This window comes from Elgaria multicarinata, chromosome 18, assembly GCF_023053635.1.
Source record: "Elgaria multicarinata webbii isolate HBS135686 ecotype San Diego chromosome 18, rElgMul1.1.pri, whole genome shotgun sequence".
Lineage (NCBI taxonomy): Eukaryota > Metazoa > Chordata > Lepidosauria > Squamata > Anguidae > Elgaria > Elgaria multicarinata.
Window position 1 is genome coordinate 22,189,859 of NC_086188.1, and position 21,191 is coordinate 22,211,049.

At 49.8% G+C, this 21,191-nt stretch overlaps 1 protein-coding gene across 1 annotated transcript in view; it reads left to right on the forward strand.

The window, feature by feature from the left end:
* Positions 1-20,812, forward strand: part of GGT5 (gamma-glutamyltransferase 5) — a 63,962-nt gene extending 43,150 nt beyond the window's left edge. The window contains exons 6-12 of the mRNA XM_063144374.1: positions 1,613-1,759; positions 5,969-6,105; positions 8,702-8,892; positions 11,692-11,789; positions 17,254-17,366; positions 18,423-18,533; positions 18,947-20,812. Of these exons, the coding sequence (XP_063000444.1) occupies positions 1,613-1,759; positions 5,969-6,105; positions 8,702-8,892; positions 11,692-11,789; positions 17,254-17,366; positions 18,423-18,533; positions 18,947-19,093 (944 nt within the window). The 3' untranslated portion in view covers positions 19,094-20,812. The remainder of the gene's footprint in view (positions 1-1,612; positions 1,760-5,968; positions 6,106-8,701; positions 8,893-11,691; positions 11,790-17,253; positions 17,367-18,422; positions 18,534-18,946) is intronic.
* Positions 20,813-21,191: the final 379 nt, after the last annotated feature.

Consider the following 21,191-nt stretch of genomic DNA (forward strand, 5'->3'; position numbering starts at 1 on the left):
AGTTCCATGGGATGGGAGCCACCACCTTTCCCTCCATTGTGGAAGTCCCTACTGTATGCCTGCTTCCTTATCCATCTATACATGGGGAAAGCCCCCAGGGTTTGTCCACGGTGGCGCTTATATGACACAGAGCCATCCTGGGGCTTTCCCCCAAAGCTCCGAAGTAAAAAATTGGAGGACTTACCCAACTTTTTTTCTGGAGCGAAGCAAGGACAGCACATCCGCTATCTATCGCCACTCCAGAGTTGTTGCAGAGGCGTGGCTGAGTGGATGGTGACCCCTGACTGGTCGCCATCTGCCCGGGGAAAGGGGCGGGGTGGCCCGAATGGCTGTGGAACGCCTCTGTGCTTCCTCCGGGGTCGGAAGAAGTAAATTCTTCGTTCCTTTGGCGGGGAAAGCCAAACAAGGTAAGGTGGGGAAGCCAGGGAGGGATGGGTGGCCGCAGTGGGGTAGCCGCAGCACCTCCTCCAATGGATGGATGTAAACCTGTGCTCGCTCCTTGGAATGTGGAGAAACCCGCACGATCCAAACCACAGGGCTTTGGGGTCTTGTGATGTCCGTCATCAAGACAGGCCCCAGGTGTTTTTTCATTCCTCCAGATTTTGTAAGTAATGCTTATTAAGAGAAGTCAGATGAGCTTTTTGCAAGATTTCGGCTGCAAGGCTGCTAAGACGAGGAAATGCACGTGCCCATGGCAGGGGCAAAGGGGAGGCTGTGAATCCACAGGAAAAGACGTCCGGGGGCCGCAGCAGATGGTGGGTGGAGCTGAGCCCAAAGCGGGCAGAGTTTGCAACGTGGCAGGACTGCATGGCTTCCTTTCTCTGTGCCACCTATACCTTTTCTTTCCCCCCCCCCCCCGCGCCACACTCTCGCACACGCATGCACACACTAGGGAAGCAATTCCTGAGGGGCGGTCTGGAGAGCATGGATGTGAGGTGACGCTGGGGGCCCTGTGGCATGAGGCCTGCGGCCCCACGTGGCCTGTGAGCTGCGGGCTCCCTGCCTCCGCTCCAGTCCACGCTCTTCACTGAGTGCCGACATGACCTGTGTGAGCTTTAAGTTTAGCACAGCCTGGGAAACTGGAATGCAAACATACGATTGTATCCCTTTGTGCTGAGTTCGTTTCTCTTAAGATTTAATAAGAGCTACCTGGTTCCTTAATCACAATCCTGGATGCCCCCCAGCCGCTTTCATAAGCGAGAGAGCGCTTCCACTTTCACCCAAATGGGAGTGCTGAAGGGGAGTCCACCTCTCAAGAGGCCGAGCTAAAACAGGTAACGTTGACTGCATGGACTTGGCCTGTGGCCTGAAGCAACTGTCCTGTTCTTTCCCCCAGATGGGCTCCCAAAGCCGCTGACAGCAGCTGACAAAAAAAGCAGCACACGGGGGGGGGGGCATTTCCTGGGGCTTTTTAGGGCCCCTGGCAAATGGAGTCCGAATCCCAGGCTCCAGGTGGTTTCCTCCAAAGGGAGGGGGCAGCAGGAGCTGCAAAGGGGCTGTCCTTCCCCACGGCTGTGGGTCAAGGTGCCAAGCCAAGGGAGCAGGGGCTGCAGTGTGGTGCAAACTCTTCTCTGAGAGAGGCCTTTGCAGAAGGTTTTGCCTTGTTTTCTAGGAAGCACCTTGACGCTGGATGACCTCCGAAACTACCGGATTGAAATTATGAGTCCCGTGAAGATGCCACTGGCCCAGTACACCCTGTACTCTGCCCCACGGCCAGCAGCGGGGCCCATCCTCTTCTTTATTCTCAATGTCCTCAAAGGTAAGTGAGTGTGGCGGCCTGGCACCCAGCCTGCGGTGGTGGGGGAGGCCTCTCCGCTTGCTCTGTGGCCCTCCTTCAGGCAGCGCTCGCAGCCTGTGGGTGGCTTGGGGAAGGACACCCGCTGGCTTCTTTGCTGGGCGGATTCTGCCGTGTGGCGCAGGAGCGAGGGCCTCTGTGCCTTTTTCCTCTCCTTCAGTTACTGTCCATGGGGAATTTTGAAGGGGTGCCTCTAAGCTAAGGTAGCTTTTGCAAATGAACAGTGGCAAGGTTAGCATTTGCCAGGAGTTGCACAGCATGATTCAGAGGGCAAGGAATGAAAAATGTTTGCATCTCGTCTATGAAACTGAGCTGGAAGGTTGCATGAAGGCCCAGAAAGAGGGGGAAGGCAGAAATGCAGCCACCACATGGGAAGCGCCATCTCGTGCTCACACAGACACCCATGGCAAGGGCTGCCCACAGGGTCTGCACTTCCCTTAATGTGAGAGGAAAGTCTTGGGATGCAGCAGTGTCTGAGAGCACCCCCTGATGGTTGCCACGTGGCCACATCGACCCACATCTGCACCTGTGCCTGAACAGCCTGTGTTGGGAGCACCTGAAGTCAAACATGAGGGGAGTTGAATCAGGTGAGGAAGAGACTGGAATGTTGTTTCACTGAGTTAAAAAGGTGAGAGAGAAAATGGAGTTACAAAGAGCATGAAGACTAAAGCACAAACATTTCCTCTCCCTGTGTGAAAAGCTTCAGGGTCGTTGCATGTGTTATTCCTGATCATTTATCGGGGACCTGTGCCATCCCTGCTTGTGGGGCGAACCCAGCTGCTGGCTGTCCTGCCCCATCTGGAGGAGTCCTCCTCAGAAGAAGAGCGACCCGGGATGGCCACCAGACCCACAGGAGCCTGAGTCCTCGAGGGAGATGGTTGCAGGGCCATCCCTGTCAGGGGGAAGGACAGCGACTCCCTGGCCCCCGGGAGTGTCGTTGCCTCAAGAGACAGGCTAGTAGGGCTCCTGTGGGAAGGAGTGCTCACCACCAGAAAAGGACTCCTCAGGAGTAAGACTCTGGAAAGGGAGGCTTGCTTATGGCAGCTGAGCTCTGGGTGGGGCCCAGCAGGCTTTGCGCTTAAGAGCCTTCACAGAAAATTCAGCAGGCGTTAGAACAACACGCCCCATCCTGCCTTTGGTCTTGCATCCTGAACCGTGCTTGTGATTGATGCCGTTTCCTGACCTCGTTTCCTAATGATTCTGCTTCTGGATTGCCGAACATACCTGACTGATTGGCCATGTCTGACCTCTAGCTTGTTATCCTGGACCACTCCTGCAGGCAGGCAGGCAGGCATGCTCTTGCCTGCCTGCCTGCTTGCCTGCGCAATGTCCTCTACCTGGACTGAGGCCATGGGGCTATCTTCATGGCACCGCATTCCCCCCAAACCCTGTGCATTCGCTCCTGCAGGGTTGCACAAGGCGCAAGCGTGGGGTTTACAGCAGTCATCTGCCCCCTCCCTGTCCTTCCAAAAGAGACAAGAAAAGATGTAAGGGGGGAGGAGGTAGAGGCAGCTTGGGGGAAGAAAATAATTTATTTTCCCTAAACTCTTCTCCCCGTGGCAAGGCAGCATGGGGAATTCCAGTGGCCATTCCGTTCACCAGCCAGCCCGCTCCCCTGGCGGAGGGTGACCAATCAGGGGTTGCCATTTATCTGGATTGGGCTTGGGAAGCACAGTTTTAAAGTAGTTCCAGTCCTTTCTGGAGGAGCAGTCTCAACCTATGGCTGATAGTCTATGGGGTGCTGCAAGGTTCTATCTTGCCCTTTATGCTCTTTAACATCTACATGAAGCCACTGGGGAGGTCCTCAGGAGGGTTGGGCTGAAGTGTCATCAGTATGCATACTGTGCTCCGCTTTACCTCTCGTTTCTATCCCAAGGAGGCTGCGGAACAGTGTCTAGAAGCTGTTTTGGGATGGATGAGGGTGAACAAGCTAAAACTTAGTCCAGTCAAGACGGAGGTACTGTGGGTTGGAAAATCAACTACTTTGGACGGAGGTTTACAATGTCTTAGATCATAGAATCGTAGAGTTGGAAGGGCCCAAGGGCTATTGGGTGGTATAAAAATGTAATAAATAAATAAAGCCACTGAATCCAACTCCCTGCTCAATTCAGGGTTGCACTTCCCCTAAAGACCAAGAGTGCAGTCTGGGAATTAGTTGCTGGAGAACATGGGTGGGAGGGTGCATAGAGCAGGGGGTTGGACTTGATGGCCTTATAGGCCCCTTCCAACTCTACTATTCTATGATTCTATGTCCTGCTTGTTCATCCCTGGCCGATGGCTGGTTGGCCACTGTGTGAACAGAGTGCTGGACTAGATGGACCCTTGGTCTGATCCAGCATCAGGGCCCTTCTTATGTTCTTATGTTCTTAATCCTCCTGGACTCTGAGCTAACTGGGGAAGCCGAAGTGGCTGCAGTGTCCAGGAGTGCATTCTACCAGCTTAGGCTGGTATGCCAGCTGTGGCCCTATCTGGCTGGCCCTATCTGCGGCTGGCCTTGTACCTAGGAGGTAGATTTATTAGGAAATGGTTTGAGAATGTCAGATGTCTCTGCAAGCGTATCTCTGTAAGAAGTTCCCATGGGATCTAGCTTGCTTGCTCCCTGTTGCGGCCTTGAAGCTGCTGGTTCTCAGGGAACTTCAGAGTGTTTTGATAAGGTGGGGGGCACTCTTGGAAGCTGTCACTCAGATTGTAGCATCACTGTAGTAGGTGGTGCCATCCCGCCCTCTTGGCCCATGGGCATGGCTTACAGGTCAGAGGGCCTGTCTGTCAAGTGGCTTTGAATAGGCCTTAAATGCTCATGCCAAGCTGAAAAAGCTTTGCTAGGTTTCAACTCTCAACGCAGCGCCTGGCCTCCTTCCTGCTTTGGATTCTATCTCTGATTTGGGACTTTGAAAGCACTCTGCACATGGACACTTTGCTATTTGGACTTTGGATATATAAGAACTGTGCCATGAAAAGTACTGTGAAGCTTTTCATAGATTTGGACTTGCATTTGCTGTGGATTGTGTGTATGAGGCCAGACTCAGGTGGCAGGGAGTTGCCAGTCCTTAGCAGAAGGATGGGACTCCTGTGCCTGAGGTTTAACCTTCCCTGTGGTCATGGTAACCAGGGTCAGCTCAGTTGCATCAGGCTGAGATTGACAAGTGTGTGACCGATCTTCTCTGCCCAGCTCTGGTGGCTCAGAGCAACCCTTCCCTGGGATTTTGTTTTAGGCGATTGGCCATGTCCCTTGGTGTACCAGCGTATGCGGTGTCTGGAGAAGCTCACATCGGATGGTGGCGTACCCTAAACGCCCCCCTCCCCCGAGTGTTTGTCTTAAGGCTCATATCAGAAAAGGAGCCTAGAGCTTTCTAACCATCGTTCAGCTTTTAAGTGTGTTTTGGAGACTGTGTAACCATTAAGCCTGTCTACTGTGTGATTTCCTCAATAAAAGAAGTTTCACTGATGTGAGTGTCTCGTGTCAGCTTGCCAGCATGTGTGAATGCCAGAGGGAACAAGCATGAACACAACACCTTGCCTCAGTGACATCCAGACTGGACTACTGTAATGCACTGTACATGGGACTGGCTCTGAAGACAATTCAGAAACTTGAGCTGGTGCAGAATGCGGCTGCCTGAGTATGGCGGGGGCAGGGCAATTTGGTCTTGCTGTGCCAGCTCCACTGGTTAGCGATGCATTTCTGAGCCCAATTCAAAGTGCTGGTTTTGACCAAGTTTCTTGAAGGACCACCTTCACCCATACCTCCCGTGTTCATGAAGATGGGGGCCTGGTTGGGGTGGTGTGTCCAGCTGGCTGGAATACTCTCCTCATCTGGATGTCCTCACAGACAATGAGACTGCCTGGATAGAGGTGTGGGGGGTCACCTCCCCCACAGCAATATAGATTCTCCAAAACCCCTCCCTGGTTCCTAACTTGAGAAGAGAAGACTGAGGGGAGACAGGATAGCACTCTTCAAATACTTAAAAGGTTGTCGCACAGAGGAGGGCCAGGATCTCTTCACGATCACCCCAGAGTGCAGGACATGGGATAATGGGCTCAAGTGACAGGAAGCCAGATTCCAGCTGGACATCAGGTTCAAACATCAAACTTCCTGACTGTAGAGCAGTATGACTATGGAACCAGTTACTTAGGGAGTAACCTGGGTGCTGACCCCCAACTCTTCCTGTCTTTCAGGGTTCAACTTCACCAAAGATTCCATGAACAACCCTAGCAGAACAGCTGAGGCTTACCACTATATTGCAGAAGCCCTGAAGTTTGCTAATGGCCAGAGAGCAAAAGTGGATGACCCGAATTTTTCTGAAATTAAAGAGGTGGGTGACCTGTGGGTAGAGGATGGGGGGCTCTTGGGCTCTGCAACTGTTTCAGTAGCTTTGTGAACTTATTCCCATAAGTTTTGTAGCCCCACCAGAAGGTTCAGGGCAATCATTTTGAAACCATCCATGCATCTTAAAAGGAACCAAATAAGTATAAGACTAATTCTTCAGTGCCAAGACAAAGCAAGCCTGAATAAAGAAGTCTCTCCAGAGTTCCAAAAGAGGTTTGGAGCTTTGCTAGGTTCCCCCAAAGAAAAGGAGTCTTGCAGTTTGGCACAGGTTTGTGGGGCAACTAGTGGGGGGCGGGAGAGAAGACCCTCTGCCTTTCTCATAATTCCTCAGCGATGGGAATGGTGGTATAGCGAAGGCGCCTCACTCTTTCAGCACTCTTCCAGCTGTTCTGAAGCCTGAAAATCCCATTAATGATAAACTCAAAACAATTTGTTTTCTCCAAGCAGGCCTAGAATGTCTCCCTTGGCAACTTAGATTATGGGAGTCTTCAGAAGGGGCATTTTGTCCCGCGATTTACCGCTTCTTCTGGATATTAATAATAAAAATAAATTTATTTATTTGTTACCCGCCTCTCCCTCTGGATCAAGGCGGGGTACGACACAAATGCAGACACCATAAAATACATGAAATCTCTGGGATTTCAATGGGGTCTTTATACGGCCAGTTTTTTTCTTTTTGTGCATATATGAGCCGTTTGCAAGGGCGGGTGGAGCCTCGCACGGCCCCTCCACTTCCTTGGCCCATCCTAAATGAAATGTCAGTGCCCCCTGCATCCCGTTCTCTTGCCTTGTGGTTTTGTCTTGAGCCTAGTTGCTCTGAGTGGTGAGGTGAAGCCCCCTCACTTCGCGCCATTCCTCCTTCTGGCCCTCGTAGCATTTGATTTCATCTAAGTCTTTTTTTAATTTGTAAGTCCGTGACTATCTGCCTGCATCTGTCTCTGTGTGATGTGCGACTATTCACACACGCCGTTATTAAATGGGTGCGCAAAGCATTACATTAGTACACACATCTTACATTTCAAGAAAGTCTTACAGCCTATCCGTGCACTCCATCAAACCGGAGACACTGTTTTCTATTCTTAATGCATAACAAGTTCATATTTTGTTTTAATATTTGCTCTTTATCCTTATGATAACGTACAATCATTTATGGTTTTAATTTTAAATATTTAAATACCTTGCCAGGATTGAGTTTCATTTCATTTTATTTACTGTTCCCAAACAGTAAATCAGCACTTCTTCTACCTCACCTGCTTCAGATCATAGGATCATGGGATCATAGAGCAGGAAGGGTTGGCCATCGAGTCCAACCCCCTGCTCATTGCAGGAATCCACCTTAAAGTATCCCTGACAGATGGCTGTCCAGCTGCCTCTTGAAGGCCTCTAGTGTGGGAGAGACCATAACCTCCTTAGGTCACTGGTTCCATTGTCGTACTGCTCTAACAGTCAGGAAGTTTTTCCTGATGTCCAGCTGGAATCTGACTTCCTGTCACTTGAGCCTATTATTCCGTGTCCTGTACTCTGGGATGATTGAAAATTGATCCTGGCCCTCCTCTGTGTGACAACCTTTCAAGTATTTGAAGAGTGCTCTCATGTCTCCCCTCAGTCTTCTCTTCTCCAAGCTAAACATGCCCAGTTCTTTCAGTCTCTCCTCATAGGGCTTTGTTTCCAGACATCCGATCATCTTTGTTGTCCTCCTCTGAACACGCTCCAGCTTCTCTGCATCCTTCTTGAAGTGTGTTGCCCAGAACTGGATGCAATACTCAAGACGAGCCCTAACCAGTGCCAAATAGAGGGGAACCAGTACCTTGCACGATTTGGAAGCTATATTTCTATTAATGCATCCCAAAATTGCATTTGCATTTTTTGCAGCCACATCACACTGTTGGCTCATATTCAGCTTGTGAATATTCCAAGATCCTTCTCGTTTGTAATATTGCTGAGCCAAGTATCCCTATCTTGTAACTGTGCATTTGGTTTCTTTTTCCTAGGTGTAGAACTTGGCATTTATCCCTATTAAATTTCATTCTGTTGTTTTCAGCCAGCACTCCAGCCTATCAAGATCACTTTGAAATTTGCTTCTGTCTTCTGGGGTATTAGCTATCCCACCCAACTTTGTGTCATCTGCAAATTTGATAAGCGTTCCCTGCACCTCCTCGTCTAAATCATTAATAAAAACGTTGAAGAGCACTGGGCCCAGGACTGAACCCTGCATTACCCCACTCGTTATCAGAATGTCTAAAGTTTAAAGCAGCAGAGCTGGAGGAGAGATGGGTAGGAACCCCTCCCCTCAGCTTAGTATCCAGCCCCCCTGCGTTCACTTTATAGCTGAATGGGCAGGCAGGTGCTAGAGGTGCATGAGTACGGGCATGTCTTGTGGGCCCAGATTGTTGGGAGCAGGGGGAGATGGTGCCCTCGGCCATGAGGGCCCCATGGAATGTGCCTCCCCCCAGGCTAAGAGCCTATCCCAGGCGCAGGGGTGATGGTGGTGGTCAGGGACACATGTCCCCCAGGCATCCATCTACACCCGCTCACAGCCGAGGGAGGGGCGCTGGCCATACTGACATGTGCTGTGTTTTTAGGATGTGATGACTGAGCTGATGTCGGATACCTTTGCTGCCCAAGTCAGGCAGTTCATCGATGACCGAGGGGACCATCCAGCGAAATATTACAACCTCACCCAGCCAGGGATGGGGCATTTTGGCACCTCTCATGTTTCTGTCCTGGCTGAGGACGGGAGCGCTGTGTCGGCCACAAGCACCATCAACCACCCGTAAGTCACAGAGGGGTTAATGGAGGTTTGCATGGGAGGAGGTGAATTTAGTGGGGGAAGGTTTACACACACACACACACACACACACACACAGTGGTCCCAATCTGGATCTGGGCCCCACAAGCTTACATTAAATAAAAAGAAACAGCTAGGATTAGCTACGTGCTCAGTGTTTAATGTAAGGTGTAGCTCAGCTCAGCATGTTGGATTCAGATGAATTCAGATTCCACAGCAGATGGGCCTTTTCCCATCTTGTGGACTGATGTTTTTACTTTGGGGAGGGATTTGTGCAAATGCACACTTGCACAAGTGTATATTGACATGAATGAAGCAATATTCTTGTGTATCCCTTTAAAAGACCACTTCCACCACTGAACAAGTGATGGAACGAAAGCCACCATCTGTGAAACATGGGCGTAGGATATAAGCAAAAAAAAAACCTAAGTTCAGCCCTGATGAGAGAGAGAGAGAGAGAGAGGGGAGATCAGCCTCCATCCTTGGCTGCCCCAAAGGGATGGCTACAACAGAGGTTGGATGAGGTCATTGCCCTGAAGGGGAGGGCACCCTGTGGGGAGGGGAGGGGAGGGGAAGGAGGAGGTCTCTGCAGCAGCAGGGCCCTCCTGGTGCTTTCTGCCTGGCTGAAGCCCGTCTCTGGCTGCCCAGCATCTGCAGGCTCCTTCTCTGCTCCCAGGGTGGTGGTTGGTGGTGGGGGTCTGGACTGAGCACTTTGTCAGCAAAGGAGCCAGGAACTCCAGGCAGACTCGGGGGTGAGCGGAGAAGGGCTGCAGCGAGGAAGAAGGCCATCAGTAGGAGTGTGGGCAGGGTATGATTTAGTCATTTACTCACGTACTCATGAGCAATGTTTATGCACCACCTCATTTGAAACAAAAGGTGGAAAGCGTGTGCGTGTGCATCCTTGTGATCATGCGCCTGGATGTGCACACATGTGGGAGTCAGAGCCCAAGAATTGCCAGGTGGTGAGAAGCTGAGCCCAGGCCCTCCTCCTCCCCTCTCTAGGCCTGGTGCCCAGGCACTCTTCCCTTCCCAAGGGCTCTGTGCCAGCCCCGCTGTTCCCTCCTTCTGATCCCTTCCTCCATGCAAAGATGCAGGGAAGCCATCTGCTCCCAGAGGAGGCTGTCCGTTGCATCCCTTGCTGCATCCCTGCTCAGGGCAGGCCTCGGTCCATTCTGGGAGTAGCTCCTCTGAAGGCAGGCGATTCGGGGTCTGCAGGCCAAACCACATGGTACAGGGAGGGAGCCCCATCTTTTAAAAGAGAAATAAGTATCCAACAGATGCCCAGAGAGGCTGAAACCTGCTGAAAGGAGCCCCTTTCCTGCCACATCCCTCTTTCTCCTATCGCCAGGAAGGTAGGCAGCATCCTAAGGCTGACTGCTCTGCTTCCCTTTACTTCAGTGGTGAGGATGCCACAGGCGCAAGTGGTTTACCTCTGGTTTGGTTTCGCTGGAATGCAGTTATTAGAGCCTGACTGGCATTTTGTTAGATATCATGAGATAAAGAAAATAATAATAATAATAATAATAATAATAATAATAATAATAATAATAATAGCTATATGTATGTATATATCCAGAGGAACCACCAGCACTATATAACTCTTGCAACTCATCTCTCTCTGTGTGTCTCTCTCTGTCTGGGTGCCTCTTCCCAACTCCCCTTAAGATCTGCCAGCTGGTCTTTTCTGTTTCCGGATGCACCTACCTCTCTTTGGTCTAGCGGGGGAAATCAGGGCCTACCCATCACCTGTGCCAACCCTCCAGACGTTTTGCCCTTCAACTCCCATCAGCCCTAGCCAGCAGGACCAATGGTCAGGAATGCTGGGAGTTGTAGTCCAAAACATCTGGAGGGCATCAGTTGGCCCTGTTCCTTTTGGATGAAAAAACGAGAGCCGAGCTCTGGTGCTATGGAACAGTCTTTTTTCTTTAATCTTTAGTGATTTCTTCAATCTGCTCTATGTGTTTCGGAAACACATCCTTCATCAGGAGCTGAGGAAAAGTGCAGTTTACTGTGATTCTGCTAATGTTTGCAAAATCACAGTAAACTGCGCTTTTCCTCAGCTCCTGATGAAGGATGTGTTTCCGAAACACACAGAGCAGATCGAAGAAATCACTAATAATAATAATAATAATAATAATAATAATAATAATAATAATAATAATAATATAATTATTTGTTACCTGCTTCTCCCTCTGGATCGAGGCGGGGTACAACACAAATAAAAACACCATAAAATACATACAACTAATTCAAACATTTAAAACCAGTGCAGCACACCATTAAAAAAGGCATCTTAAAGCTTAAAGAAAAAGACTGTTCCATCGCACCAGAGCTCTGTTCTCGTTTTTCCATCAATTCAGTAGTGCTCTTTCCCCCTCTCTTTTGCACCTCTTCCTTCTTGGGCCATCTTTACTCCTGTTGACCTGGTTTGCATGACAAGCCTTGGATTATTTGAAGGTTGCCTAACCTCAAACAGCCCCTGCCGCCTGGGTTCGCATGACACAGCAAGCCACAGCAAGCTGAGCCCCCACAGCCCTTGCAGGTAAATGTAGCCATGCTGGGCTGTCCTGTCACGGGAGCCAGGCCATTGGGGCATATCATCTGAATATTATAGGCTTCTCTGGACAGAAGAGGTCTTGCCTCAGGGCAGTCCACCCTGATCGTTCCACTCACAGGGATGCTAGAGTCACCCAGGAATGCTGAGGGCCATTTTACGCAACCCCAAATCTCATTACAATAATCTACCTTCCAATCCCCTCACAACTGTGTTTTCCCACCACTTAGGTTTGGCTCCATGGTGTATTCGCAGCAAACTGGAATCCTCTTAAACAATGAACTAGCTGATTTTTGTATGAAACAGTCAAGCAGATCGATCACTGAAGGTGAGCACCTCCACCAAGCACAGGCTCAAACGTGGTTATGATTCTGGGATGCTCAGGCAGGAGGGCATCCAGATCACGGGGAAGTTTCTCTTGACTCATTCGCTTGAAGGCTTATTCTCCACCAAGAAGGGCTCGAAACATTTTTTAAAAAGAAAGATTGGCCAATGGTAAAAAGCTTCCTGAAGAAGAACAGTTGGGAGTGAATCAAAGCTCTCATGCACCTCCAAGGGTCTTCTTAAACCAAGGGGGCTCCTAGTGCTACCAATCCAAAAGTGTTGCACACTTGTTCCATCTTTTTGTCCTTAACAAAAAATAGTGAGAAAAAAAGATGGAAGAAGCAGCAGGAAAACATGGGAAGATCCCAAACGGAAGGACGACGTTGCCTGAATGTCTGTAAAATGGCATAGAATCATAGAATAGCAGAGTTGGAAGGGTCCTACAAGGCCATCTAGTCCAACCCCCTGCTCAATGCAGGAATCCACCCTAAAGCATCCCTGACAGATGGTTGTCCAGCTGCCTCTTGAAGGCCTCCAGTGTGGGAGAGCCCACAACCTCCCTAGGTAACTGATTCCATTGTCGTACTGCTCTAACAGTCAGGAAGTTTTTCCTGATGTCCAGCCGGAATCTGGCTTCCTTTAACTTGAGCCGTTATTCCGTGTCCTGCACTCTGGGAGGATCGAGAAGAGATCCTGGCCCTCATCTGTGTGACAACCTTTTAAGTATTTGAAGAGTGCTCTCATGTCTCCCCTCAATCTTCTCTTCTCCAGGCTAAGCATGCCCAGTTCTATCAGTCTCTCTTCATAGGGCTTTGTTTGACTCCTAATCACCCTGGTTGCCCTCCTCTGAACACGCTCCAGCTTGTCTGCATCCTTCTTGAATTGTGGAGCCCAGAACTGGACACAATACTCTAGATGAGGCCTAACCAGGGCCGAATAGAGAGGAACCAGCACCTCACGTGATTTGGAAGCTATACTTCTATTAATGCAGCCCAATATAGCATTTGCCTTTCTTGCAGCCATATCGCACTGTTGGCTCATATTCAGCTTGTGATCTACAACAATTCCAAGATACTTCTTTTTTTGTAGTATTGCTGAGCCAAGTATCCCCCATCTTGTAACTGTGCCTTTGGTTTCTATTTCCTAAATGTAGAACTTGGCATTTATCCCTATTAAATTTCATTCTGTTGTTTTCAGCCCAGCACTCCAGCCTATCAAGATCACTTTGAAGTCTGTTTCTGTCTTCCAGGGTATTAGCTATCCCACCCAATTTTGTGTCATCTGCAAATTTGATCAGCATTCCCTGCACCTCCTCGTCCAAATCATTAATAAAAATGTTGAAGAGCACTGGGCCCAGGACTGAGCCCTGCGGCACCCCACTCTTGCCTCTCCCCAGTTTGAGAAGGTTCCATTGATAAGTACTCTTTGAGTCCGATTCTGTAGCCAACTGTGAATCCACCTAATAGTTGTTCCATCTAGCCCACTTTTAGCTCGTTTGTTAATCAGAATGTCAAGTGGTACTATGTCAAAAGCTTTGCTGAAGTCAAGATATATGACGTCCACAGCATTCCCACAGTCCACAAGGGAGGTTATCCTATCAAAAAATGAGATCAAATTAGTCTGACAGGATTTTTTCCTGACAAATCCATGTTGGCTTCTAGTAATTACTGCATTGATTTCAAGGTGTTTACAGATTGACTTCTTTATAATCTGCTCTAGAATTTTCCCAGGGATGGATGTCAGACTGACTGGTCTGTAGTTCCCAGGTTCCTCCTTTTTGCCCTTTTTGAAGATAGGGACAACGTTAGCCCTCCTCCAGTCGTCCGGCACCTCACCTGTCTTCCATGATTTTGCAAAGATAATAGACAAAGGTTCTGAGAGTTCTTCCGCTAGCTCCTTCATTACTCTAGGATGCAGTTCATTGAGCCCTGGAGATTTAAACTCATTTAAGGAAATTAGGTGTTCTTTGACCATTTGTTTATCAATCTCAAACTGCAATGCCCCCTCAACTTCTGCTTCACTTTTTCCAGGGGGGTCATAGACCCACTTTTGGGAGAAGACTGAGGCAAAGTAGGAATTGAGCACTTCAGCCTTTTCTTTGTCGTCTGTTATCAATTTGCCATCCTCATTAAGCAGTTGAACCACCATTTCTTTCCTCTGTCTTTTACTACTCACATATCTGAAGAAAGCCTTTTTATTGCTTTTAGCATCCCTTGATAATCTCAGCTCATTCACAGCTTTAGCCTTCCTGACGCCATTTCGGCACTTCTGAGCCACCTGTCTGTACTCTTCTTTTGTAGCCTGGCCTTCCTTCCACTTCCTATATGTATCCCTTTTTGTTTTCAGGTCATCTCTAAGCTTTTTGTGGAGCCACGTTGGTTTCCTCTGTTGTCTTCTATCTTTTCTCCTGGTTGGAATTGTTTGTAACTGTGCCTTTAAAATTTCCTTTTTTAAATACTCCCACCTATCCTGCACTCCTTTTCTCATTAGGCTCACTTGCCACAGGACCTTACTTCTTATAGTTCTGAGTTTATTAAAATCATCTTTCCTAAAATCCAGAGTACGTGTATGGCTGCATCGACTTTTGTCTCCTTCATAATCAAGAATTCAAGTATGACGTGGTCACCTTTCCCCAGAGTTCCTGTAACTGCCACTTTATCCACTAAGTCATCCCTATTGGTCAATAACAAGTCAAGGATTGCTGATCCTCTAGTTCCTTCCTCCACTTTCTGTAGGAGAAAGTTATCACCCATACATGTCAGGAATTTCTTGGAAGGGCCGCTTTTGGCAGTAATGGTCTCCCAACAGATATCAGGAGACCATTACTGTAGTGATGAAGTCCCCCATCACTACTACATCACACTTCCTTGAAACACTGACAATTTGTTTCTCAAAAGTTTCGTCCTCATCTTCTCCTTGATTGGGTGGTCGGTAGTAGGCTCCGAGTATCATGTTCTTTTTATTCCTTGCCCCATTTATTTAAACCCAGATGCTCTCGATGGGGCTCCCAGTCTGATCCGCCTGTATTTCTGTGCAGGGATAGGTATTTTTAACATATAGTGCAACTCCACCTCCTTTTCTATTTCTTCTGTTCTTTTTGAACAAGTTATATCCTTCAATTGCTATATTCCAGTCATGGGAGTCATCCCACCAAGTTTCAGTTATACCTATCAAGTCGTATTTGCCTTCATGTATTAAGAGTTCAAGTTCATTCTGTTTGTTTCCCATGCTCTGGGCATTAGTATATAGACATCGAAGACCATGTGTTTTATAGTCTGGCTTTGTTCCTACGTTGTTGCAGACACTATTTTGGGACACTATTGGAGCTGTTCTCTGTACTGTGGTGCATTGGCCTTCATCCATTGTTGCCTCGAAATTTACGTCTCAAGTCCTCTCACTTTTTCTTCCAAAAGTGCCACCAGCTTGCACTTGTTGCAGGTATACGCCATGTTGAGCTCAGGCAGAAACACGAACATTGCACACCTCTAGGGACTCCTTTCCATCCATACTGTCGATTTCTGCTTTGTTTTTTGCTTTCTGATTATAGTGGGATTGCCTTTGCTTTGTCCTGTCCTCTCTGAAGGTCCACAACTATATGAGTATGTCTTAAGGGAAAGTAAGAGCTTTGGGTGGGGGGGGGGGGTTTGGTGGTGGTTTTGTGGGGTTTTTTTCCTCTTTATGTTTATCTTTGTTTTTCCCACCTCTTTTTTTCTTAGAGGCCTCCCCCTTGACCTCCCCTGCCGAACTCCCCCTGTCAAACTCCTGTTTGCTCTTCCTGTTAGCTCGCTCCCTGTTTGCTTGCTTCCTGGGAACTGGGAGCTCTTCCACACGTCGTACTGAACGTGCTTCCATCCGCTCCCAGTGCACCCCGAAAACGATCGTGTAGCTTGCCTGTAAAAGAGACGAGGAAGACGCGTCCTTGCCGCCGCCGCCGGAGCCGCCGCCACCCACCTCCCTCCTCGCCCGCCGGGATGGAGAGCTCGGCAGAATCCCAGCGGGCGAGGAGGGAGGTGGGTGGCGGCGGCGGCGGCAAGGACGCGTCTTCCTCGTCTCTTTTACAGGTAAGCTACACGATCGTTTTCGGGGTGCACTGGGGGCGGATGGAAGCGCTTTCAGTACGACGTTTGGAAGAGCCCTGGCTTACTTTTATAGCTTCTACTTGAGCTGGGCCAACTGCTCTTCCCTGCTTCTGCTCAGCTCCAAGTCAGGCATGTTTGAGGCTGGGTGTTTGCCTGAATTGGAAGGGCAGAGATGAGCTGGAAGGGGGCAAGGCTGATCCTTGGCAGGAAGATGTGCTTGCCCCGTCCTGTCCAGTGAGGGCTTCCTGATGCAGACGGTTGTTGTACGTGGCAAGCACAATGAACCTTGTGCCATTGATAAGACCCTGAGTCACGTCCAGAATGGCCACAACTCCCTAAACTTTGTCTGGGTTACTTTTAACTGTAGGTGTCTCTTAGAGCATCATCAGTCAGGTGGATTTTTGCATTTCCCTACCATTGCTATGGCCTCCTGCTGCTGTCCCACAATAGCAATGGTCTCTTTACATGGGGAGAGAAAAAGGAAGCAGCAACAAACACTTGGCTCATTCAGGGGCCATTTATATTGTGCCACTTTTCCTGCACACAGTAGGAAATGGTGGCACATTCCCTTTAAAAGAAAAAGAAAAAAAAGACGGATTAAAAAGGGGTGATTTTGCAACTGAAAAACGAGTGGAAGGAGCGTGAGATGGAGGATGTTGTCTAAAGGACACGCAAACATCTGTAAGTGAGCAGTAGCGAGCGTGCGATAAAACACTCATCTGATGACGCTCTTAATCCCTTCATGATTTGTTTACAGGCCATATGTTTGTGAACCGCCCAGAGAGCTCCGGCTATTGGGCGGTATAGAAATGTAATACATAAATAAATAAATAAATAATAAATACTGGCACGTCATTGGACTTTGGCTTGCTCCTGTCTTTGTAAAGATGTACAGAGACTTTTTGTATGCTCATATCTCATTTTGCTCCAGCTTGCAATTAATTATCTTTGTTTAATTATACTTGACATTTTTTGATATTGAAAATAAAACTTTATAGTACGTTATTATAGAAAATAGCCTCTCTTCCCCACCCCGACTTTGAATTATAGTGAAAATTGGCAGAACAGCAGAAGAGAAGTAACATAACCAGTGTTTATTTCAAACATTAAAAAGTCACAATCCATGAAATGGTAGATGAATTTGTGGCAATTAAGATGACTGCGTACTGTGTGATGGTTGTTATTTGTGATTCAAGTGCGAGGTGTCTTATTTATGGTACTTAGGTGATTATTTATTTTCAGACTATGTTATTTGTATGTACATTCATAACTGTATTATTTAAGCAATTCTATGTGATTTGCATGACAGGATTTTAATGCTGCTCTTGCTATTGGTTGTTAATGCAATTTAAGACATCCTTTTTTATACGTTCCATTTATACCATCCAGGAGAGATGCCGCCCTCTTCGATGGTGCCATCCATTCTCATTTCCCATGATGGGCAGTCCAAGCTGGTGATTGGAGGCTCAGGCGGGACCCAAATTATCCCTGCTGTAGCCCTGGTGAGTAAGCAGCTTTGGCATGAACCACTGAAGGCCTTCGAGGTACCAAACGGTGTTCCATTTACAAATCTGTGGCCTACCTTTACAGTAAGATGGTAGCTAACAACACAGCTCCATATGAAATGAGCACTTTAAAAAATTCCCCCGAATGCAGCCCTAGAAATGCTACATAGTCCTGCCTAAGTAGCGACACACAGCAGGCTAGCTGTGTCTGGCTAGCTGTGTCTGGGCACTAGCAGGCTTCCCTACAGGCCTTTCCCTGACCCATATGTGGAGCGGGAGCGGGAGGCAGCACAGAGCTACTTGCACAGGCCCCTCTTCCCGCTGTTCACTCATTAATGGGCTGGGATAGGGGGTGGCCCCCACGGTCCACCTGACCCCCGCGGTCCACCAAGCTTTGTCTTGCCGACAGGGCCTGGCTAGCGGTGGTCCCTGGGGTCTGAGGCAGAAGTTCTTCCAGCACTCCCTGGAGAGGCTGCGAGGTACAGAACCCGGCTCTGCCAGTGAGTCCGAGCTGCAAAGAGCATCTTCACCGAGCTTCCCCTCATAGTGTGGAGCAGATGGTAGAGGCTGTTTCCAGCTGATGAGAAACTACTTCTGGGCTGGCTGGCTGGCTGGCTGGTGCTCTCAGGGAGGCCCCCCTCCTCCTCCTCCTCCCTCGTTCCCTCTCCTTCGGAACGCTCTCCCCTCCCCTGGGGAGGTTCGCCCAGCTGGCTGCAGCCCCGTCCACTGTCAGCCTCCATATCATTTAAATCTGGCTTCTTGCTTTCTCTCTCTGGTGCTGCTTTTGTGTATTCTGCTGTTTGTGAAGTTTTTATGTTTTTGTGCTGTTTTATGTATAATATGTTCATATCTTTATTTTTAATACTGTTCGCTGTCCCCGGGGAGCTCATGAGCGGGGTCTGGGGAGAATGTCGGCTGCCCCTTCCTGCTTCTCCCCCACACCTGCTGCCGCCAAACGTTGGGGTCGCATGAGGCTTGGCTTTCAGGACAAACACCTCTGGCTAAGCCTCTCCTCCGTGGACGGATCTGAAGGCCAAGTTCATTCTGTTGCAGGCAATCGCCAACATGCTGTGGTTTGGGTATGATCTGGATGGTGCTATCAAGGCTCCGGTTCTCTTTGCCACCAGGAACAGCTCCATTGAAGTTGAGCCAGGCTTCCGTCAGGTGAGACATGCGACCCGTTGGCAGGGCTTAGGTGGAGCAGCAGCACGGAGGCCCCCATCCTCTGGAGGGAAGCAGCAGCACTGTGGGCCTTCGTCTGTCCTCCGCCAATGTGCCAGCTTGCAGGCCCCAGACCACGAGGGCCACGTTAAGTGCGCCTCTGTGGCCTTCTGGCCTTCTTCTCAAGTCCTCAAATGGCCCCTGTGTGCAACACCGGTGGGCCTTGGTGCTCCTGTTGATTCCCGTGGCAGTGGAGTCATGGGCCTCGCCCACAGTGCTCTGCCAGCAGTGACGTCTCCAGTTGCCTGTCTTGCCCCGTGGTCAGACCACCGTGGTGATTTTGTTGTCCCCAAATAGCTGTGCATCAAGCCTCAGGTAGACTCAGGCTGTTCTTGCCACCTGTTCCTTACTTGCAGGACATTTTGGAGGCGTTACGGGAAAAGGGACACACGATCCACACTGCAAACTTCAGCCTGAATGTTGTGCAAGGCATCTCCAAGGACAGCCACTGCATCTTCCCCTACTCTGACGCAAGGAAGCAAGGCGAGGCCTCCGGCTATTAGCCCCAGGCCACCAGTCGGTCGGTCATATGAGTCTAGCCATGGGGGATCAGCCAGCCTGCTGCCCTCCGCTGCAACTGCCCATGGAGAGGAGTCTGCCGCTGCTGCCCGTGCAGCTTTGTGACGCTGCAAGCCACTTCTGGATTCTGCCACCACCACCTCCCAACGCCGCCCAACGAAATAATCATGGCTGGATCCCTTCCTCCTCCGCCATGTGCTGGAGCTGGTCTTGAGATAGAGATATATGAGATACCAAGAGCAGCTCTGAGCTGCCAAGGTGCCTGTGTGCTAGCCAGCCTTCTGCTACTCTCTGTCAGAATCTGAGAGTGAGAGGGAGCAGAGCTGAATTCTTTTTCTTGCAAGCTTCAGGCCAGAGCATCTATCAAGGCTGTGTGTTGAGATAATGGGCACGTGGCTTCTGCTGCAACATTCAGGAGAAAGATTAGATTGTGAGCCTGTGGGGGGATTTTGCTCATGGAGGACTAGAACGTCCAATGAGAAAGCTAACCCTGAGCCAGGGCATGCCACACTGTGAAGGGGTGGGTGGGGGTGGGGGGTCTTCGGGGCTGAGTGTGTGTCTTGATAAGGGCCCCAAAGGCGCTTTTGTTCCATGGAGGAGGCAGCAGCTGAGGCCCTGGCCAGTGAGACCTTCGTTTCCCTGGAGAATGTGATAGCTCTTTCCCCCACCCCACCCCCACCCCACCCCCAGAGGAGCAGTCTGTCTGCAGCTTTTGTGGTGAAAGACCACTTCCAGACCACAGATCTCTTCTTATCAGTTCATGGGTAGAAAGGCCAACGGCCCTTTGCAGCGAGCTCAAAAGAGCAGAGTGATGTGGGTGGGGTGGGGTGGCTGGGGTGGCCGACCGCAGGAGTCGAGGTGGGAGCCCTTCAGGGCCAGAGCTGTCGTTGCCTGTGCTGGACACACCCAAGACATTGTTTGCTGGCCAAAGGTTTTCCACGTTTTTGAAAGCACAACAGAAACCTGAAGGGTGAGCCTGGGTGCGCCGTGGGCGGAGCGGTCTCCCCTCCTGCTGCCTCCGATGCACCGATGAAGACCAGAGTGGCCGCCTCTGCCTCTTGGGGCCCAGTCCTTGAGCACAGGGCTGTGTTGTCGAGCCAAGGCTTCCCTTCCTAGCAGGTGGATGCTTGACTTTGAGTCAGAACTTCTGGGCTGTGATTGTGCTGCTTGTCTTTGCAAAGCGGAGGCCTTGAATAAGTGGAGAAAAGGCTGCACTCCCCTTTGCACCCAGGCAAGCTATGCGGTGGCCAGTCCATCCGCCCCGCCTGGGGCCCCTCCTGCCCTTCACACTTACCTTCGTGCTGCTGGGCCTGCATTGGGCTTGCCCACCCTCCATGCTTTCCCAGCGAGGGCTGTTTGCGTTGCCCTGGCCCTGCTGCATTGGGGGACTCTTCCCTGTATTCCTGTGTGCCTTGACAGTAATGTGATGTTTTTGAGTAGAGATGCCGGCAGGTGAGGGTGAGCACAGCTTTGCAGAGGCTGTGAAGCCCTCCAGTGTCACAGCTGTGCAGGGTAGCTCTTGAGCAAACATCGGATCAGCTGTGTGCACTTGGGGGGGGGGGGGAATCCTGTTGATGCCAAAGAATGAGCTGCACTGTGCCAAAGGGTCATGCACACATTATAAACTTCCTTTGTATATGCAAATTTGTTCTGCAGATTTTAAATATATATTTTAAATAAATTGATTGTATGTATCTTTCAAATTGATCTCATGACCATGAAAGAAGGGCCGTTTACACAACCTGGAATCCAAACCATCTGGTTGGTAGGGTCTTCTCACCCTGCACCCCACCCTTGTTGGGGGTTGGTGTAGAGGGGCTGCAAGGTGGCCTCCGCACTCAGCTTCAGTTCTGCTTTTTCTGAAACCGCCACTGCTAAAGACAAGGAGAGACATTCCACTCCTTTTCCAAGTCTCTTGGGCAGTTTTGTGACATTTCTCTTGGCTTTTTTGAGGACCTACTCATCCGCCACCACAGCGAGTGTGTGTGGGGGGGGGGCGGGTAGGGAGGTTTCCAAGGTATCGATCATGAGACCTGCTGGGAAGGCAACCAGGGCATTGTCAGAAACATGTACGCAGGCTGC